General features: G+C 41.5%; 1 protein-coding gene across 1 annotated transcript; it reads left to right on the forward strand.

Moving 5' to 3' along the window:
- Positions 1-1,797: 1,797 nt before the first annotated feature.
- On the forward strand, positions 1,798-5,793 carry LOC132895911 (specifically androgen-regulated gene protein). Its single transcript, XM_060936655.1, has 3 exons — positions 1,798-1,808; positions 2,535-2,719; positions 3,391-5,793. Exons 1-3 carry the CDS (start codon positions 1,798-1,800, stop codon positions 5,025-5,027), a joined length of 1,833 nt encoding a protein of 610 aa, XP_060792638.1. The 3' UTR covers positions 5,028-5,793.
- Positions 5,794-6,101: the final 308 nt, after the last annotated feature.

Genomic DNA, 6,101 nt, shown 5'->3' on the forward strand with positions numbered 1-6,101 from the left:
AATGCCGCCTCTGAAATGACACTTTTTTTTTTTTTTTTGCCTAAAGCAGCTTACTTTAACTAATAACAGTGACCATAACCTTGAGCCCTGGAGAATACATGGCTCAGTAGGACTAAGTTCGGAACAGTCTTGTTCAATGTCAGTGCTGAGAGCACTACTGGTGCAACACACTTTGGTTTGCACTCGAAAAGGAAGTTACGAGGTGGTGTGAGAAACACTGGGTTAGTTTGTCTATGCGTTGGGGAGATAAGAAAAGCAAATATCAGTCTTTCTGATCCACTGCTCATTTATACTGCCTTGCTGTAGAACAAGGATGCATTGAGTTATCCAAAGCTCCAAGTACAAACTGTATGTGACAAATAAATGTCACTACATGTGAAAGCATTGATCAGAAAAGTACTTTTAAAATAATTGCTTGGAATTAGACGTCATGGCATACGAATGAGGGCAGCACAGTGGTGTAGTGGTTAGCACTGTCGCCTCACAGCAAGAAGGTTCTGGGTTCGAGCCCAGTAGTTTCCCCCACAGTCCAAAGACATGCAGATTAGGGTAATTGGTGACTCTAAATTGACCGTAGGTGTAAATGTGAGTATAAATAGTTGTTTGTCTCTATGTGTCAGCCCTGCAATGATCTGGCAACTTGTCCAGGGTGTACCCCGCCTCTCGCCCATAGTCAGCTGGCATAGGCTCCAGCTTGCCTGCAACCCTGCACAGGATAAGCGGCTACAGATAATGGATGGATGGCATATGAATGCAGACAGATCAGAAAGACGAATGTTTGAAACATGCGAGACTGGTTTTAGACTTTTCTTATCTTTCTCAAGTGTTACAACGTCACTGTTACTTGTCTTGACCTTCAGTGGCTGTTTCCACTGCCCCATAGGTAAATTATTCAACTTCAGGTTTTTGATAACACGTTAGGTGCAAAAGTTCAATTTTTTATTAGTATTAGTAGCAGGAATTAAACAAAAAATAAGTTTTCTATCATTAAAGATTAGAGGATATTGTTCTTTGAATCTGTTTTATTTGTAGAGCAAAGGACACATCAAGCCAAAATTCAATTAACAGCCATACATGAGCTACAAAGTACATTTCCAGTTTCAGTGTTTGGGCTAGACTGCTGACAACAAAAATAAATTTATCAGCGCAGTGCCGCGAGCAAAATTATGACTGTGTAGCATGTTACATGTGCAATTTTTCAAATGCATTCATCTCAACTGAAACTGTTGACCCTGAAATGGAGAGTAGAGCAGGGGCAGCGCGTATCAGTAGGCTAGCAGGGCTAAGCCCCCCTGTCTTTCAAAGGTAAAAGAAAAATCGATATAAGGTTTCATATTTTGGGCATCCACATGATCTTATCTGCAGTTAACAAACATTTTTGTGATCTTTTTGAAACCGAGTGTAACAGCACCACTAAAGGTCGAGCAAACGCACACAATTCTATGAAGCGCGAGGCTGTGGACTAACAGTAACCAGCCCAGTGCTGGACACAAGGACACTCTCTGCTGTAGGTTTATGCAACCAGTCAGCAACAGTCACGTCACGTGACTACACAGTGTGAAATGCCTGCCCTGTTTTGAGCTCCAGTGGGCTAATATATCCTAGCCCATTTTGATCACTTTAATAAATCACCAGTAGGCATGTTCCAGATTCAGTCGCATGTGTAATGAACATGAACGAAGTGGATTATTTACTCTATTTATTATTTTTCCACTAAAAGGTGTTTGGAGGAGAAAATGAAGTTAATAGACTGAGCACATGTCGTCTAATCAAAGCATAAATTACATAAAAGGACAGATGACAAAACCGTAAGTTTAGTTGTTTTTTTGTTGTTGGGGGTTTTTTTGGAACAAAAGAGTTACAACTTTTCTGTGTCCTGTGTTTTTTATTCAGATGAAACGCAGTTATGCAGATTAAAATGCAAAAAGTTATGTATAAACTCTTAAATTATATATTAGTGATATATCTTATTCACTGTGCCCCTCAGGGGGAAAAAAAAATTGCCACCGGCACCACTGGAGCAATGTATGGTGTGGAATTTCCTTGTAGCTTAATGATGCATAGAGTATGCAGTTCTACTGGGAGGTTTTGCCCTCATGTTCAACTCAAGCGTGGTTCAGCTTATTTGAGCTACCATGTGCCATGGTCTGACTCTAAACTAGCTGAGAAGGTTGGGGTAGTGATGTGCAACACGTGGCTCCATAAGTATTTTCTCACATAGCACTAGACACAATTAAATTCTCTCCGATGTGTTTTTATTTATTTATTTATTTTTTAAAAAGACTATTCTAACTGCAGTCTTGTGTAGTTGACTGTTGGCTTCATCTAGTTAGAAATCTTTTCAGACTAGCAAAGTTACTTTACCGTCTACCTGCATCTCCTTTCCATCTGCCTCAGTGTTTGACTAGATGACCTGCCCACAACAGTGACTAGTGAATTTTTTAGTTGACTAGACTATGCCATCTCTAGTACATAGGAAATTACACACCACTCTGAAGTAAAGCATACTTTACTTTCCTGTCCATTCGTGGCAGTGACGACAGTATGGAGCATCTCTCTGCTGAGGAGCGCGCATGTCTCACATTCCTGGAGGAAACCATTGAATCTCTGGAAGTGGAGAACGACAGTGGCTTGTCAAACAATGAACCAGGTCATGGGTCTCGCAGTCTGACAAATAAGATGGCTCACCTTAACTTTATTAGCCAAGCTAAACCAGAGGGTGAGTATGAAGGGGCACATGAGCACAGATTTCGGTGTCTGCAAAAATGTCATGAAGTATCAAAGAAAGCCTTCATAATGAAGACGAGGGTTTATTTGTGTCTTGGATCAAATTTATCATACACTCACTGAATGATTTAGCATACAATGGAAAGGCCATAAAACAGAATCCTAGAAGGATGATCCAGGAAGTAACTGGCGGTGGTAAAAATTAAGTAGAGAAACAAGACATTTCAGGAAAAAAGGCCTGCATTACTTATGAAAACAAAGTCCTTCTGAGGTTATTGGAGCCCAGTATTTTTGTAAAAGGTACAAAAAAAAAAAAACCATGATCTTCTAAATTGGTCTATGGTTTAATTATAGTTGATAATTACACAAAAAATCCAGCCCTGTGATGATCTGGTGACTTGTCCAGGGTGTACCCCGCCTCTCGCCCATAGTCAGCTGGGATAGGCTCCAGCTTCCCCGCGACCCTGCACAGGATAAGCGGTTATGGATAATGGATGGATGGATGTAATTACACCAAAAATCCTCTATTACCATCCTTCATGCATGATCATTACACAATTGCCCTGTTGCTATGCTTTATACACAGCCAAACTGGTCCTTCGGTATTGTTGTTTTGTTCATATTTACACATTCGTCACATTTCTCCACTTGTTTCTCTTTCAGAGCTATCAGTCCATGATGATCCCAATAAAATTTTGGGAAAAGACCATAAACCCCACAAATTCCTTGTCCCAACTCCACTAGTTTTAGCCAATGGCAATGCCAAATTACTGAAAAAAATTGATTTCTCCAGTACTGAACAAAAACCAGCTATACTGGTTGCCACACCTAAATCCACTGCATTTAACTCTCACCATTCCTCAGCGTTACTGACTTCCACAAATGGACCTGCAATGTCCGGTCCAAATCCTGTGAGACACGAGCCAAATGCTTACCCATCCAGCAAGCTGACGGAGTTTCCGCCGCCTTTTATACCTGAGCCTCCAGTCAAACCTGATTCTTCAAGTGGTGCTATAGCCAAAGACAACCATCCTAAGAGTAATCCCAATCCAAGGTCAGATCAGATGCACAAGAGTGTTTCATCCAATATGCCAATGGAGCTGCTTCCTCCTCCTTCAGACTTTATGGATGAGCCGGTACTCCTTCCACCAGTACACACTCTGCCAGCAGAGCAAAGCCAACTCCAAACCTCAACTCAACTCTCCTCACAGCTTGCATCCCAATTCCCATTACAGCCATGTCAAAGTGAAAGCATGCCAATTGCCCCTCCTCCAGGTTTTGATGAACATATCAAAATGAACAAGCCTTTAACACCTGATTCTACATCCCCAAGAGGACAGCTGTCCCCAAATGAGAGAGACAAATTGCATGAAAAAGTATCAATGAAGAAAGGTCCTGAAAAAGTGCCAGTATCTCCAGTAAAATCTGCTCATATTGTGTCAGACCAGGCAAATTCTCCAACCTTTGGTCCAGATACCAGTACATTCACTGTAGTGGACTATGGAGAACCTAAAAGCCCACCCAGTGTGGCACCCAAACCCAAAAAACTGCCTTCTAGCATTGTCCTAAAAAGCCACAAAGATGCCACACCAGTTCATTCCCTCATTTCACCAGGTGATCGTATGATGGTCAACCAACAGAAGGTCCACCTGGAAGCTCTGAAGAAACTTGGCTTGCTGAAGAGTGATGAAACCGACTCGGGTGTGTCTCCCAGTCCACCACACAAAGCTTCTCCACAGACTTCCTTTAACTCAAGCACTTCTGCAGAACCTACTACTGATTCTGGGCTTGTGCACACTGAGCACTATTCAGTAGTCGAGGCACAAGGAAAAAGAGAGTGTTCATTTTTTCCTGTACACCCTGAAAAAGGAGAAAGAGAAAATCTGTTGATCACAAGGGCACCAAGTCCAAAACCCTTTGAAATGAAATCGGCTTCCATGGAGCGATCAGGTGTAGGTTTGAAAAGCCTTACACTCGAGAATCCATCACAGTTTATAAGCCAGGAAGAGAATCCTGACAATGTGATGCTTCCACTTGGACATCTGCAAAATAACCGATCTCGACCTGCTTCCGAGGGAAGCGGGACAGACTTCAGTATCAACCAGATACCTCCTGAATCAAGCAGAGAGACAGAGCTCAGGAGGTCTTTGCCTAATCCTGCTCCGTCACTAGCACAGCCAAAGGTTGAGCCCCAGAAGTCTCTTCGGTCATATGGCATCAGCGTGGTCATCTGTCCACAGAGCAAGAATGGTGAGGACCGCAAGCAGGCTCTGAGGAGATTGGGACTGTTCAAAGACTAAGGTTCAAAATGTTTTCCCAACAGACTGTATATTGGACTTCCTGATCAAGATTGCTTCCCAAAACAGTAAGAATGCTGATCCAGGATATAAGATGTATATATTTTATTTTCTAATCATTAGACTGGAATGGGGAGGCTATGGTGTAGCACTTTTATTCTAGACACAAGTTTCCAATCCTAATCCTGGAGAACCCCTGGTCCTGCTCATCAGCAAAGAAACATCCCTTCCTGAGTTTTGAAGTGGGTGTGTTACAGCAGAAACTAGCATGTGCAGGTAAGTGGTCTCCAGGATGAGGTTTGGGAGCCTGTCCTGTAAAATGTAGTTACAAATGGGTCTCTGTATGTACACTGGACATTAAGAAAGGTGCTGCATGAAAACAGTACCAAGGGCATTCTTTGAATACTTGGACATTCTGGATGTGCTGGAACCTTTTTACTTTGGTGGATAAGTGTAACATTTAGTAAGTATAGACTTTGATTAAGGAAATCAAAATTCATCCACAGTGTGCCTGCTGCTGTGCTGTTTCTAGCTGAAGGATCTGTTAGGAAACGTGAAGGATAATTACAAATGTCTTGACTAAAATGCTTAGTACGAGGTGTTGCCATTAACAGACAGGCCTTGCACTCATCGTGCACAAGTTACCCTACTGTGGCTTTTTTTTTTTTCTTAGAGAGGTCTTTGTTATTGAGAATAAGGGCAAAATCTCAGTCTAAACTTTGTTTAGCAATGAAATTCAAACTGTTCTTAATTAAACTGTTCTACAAGCCTTGTTTCCAGGATACACTTATTCTCTTTTGAACAGCACTTTATTATATATATGTATGAAAAAAATATATTACTACACTCTTTTTTTATTAATAAACTTTTCATTCTTGATTGCATTACCTGTCATCCTCATTAGAGCTAAAATCTCAGGAACTTTGAATCATCAGTAAGAATGCTAATCTGGGAACAGTTTGTTGCCATAAACACAAGAGGAACCTGATTTGAAACTATCCAAGAGTGCCAGCACAGACAAGGGCATAAGCAGGGTGTGATATTTTTTGCTCAAGAATCTCCAAGCTGTTCAGGCAT

Source organism: Neoarius graeffei, chromosome 13 (assembly GCF_027579695.1).
Source record: "Neoarius graeffei isolate fNeoGra1 chromosome 13, fNeoGra1.pri, whole genome shotgun sequence".
Taxonomy (NCBI): domain Eukaryota; kingdom Metazoa; phylum Chordata; class Actinopteri; order Siluriformes; family Ariidae; genus Neoarius; species Neoarius graeffei.

Excerpts from the sequence above, each read along its gene's own strand:
- LOC132895911 (XM_060936655.1), top strand. Across the intron at positions 2,720-3,390 it reads TAGCCAAGCTAAACCAGAGG|AGCTATCAGTCCATGATGAT; the intron begins GTGAGTATGAAG and ends TTTCTCTTTCAG.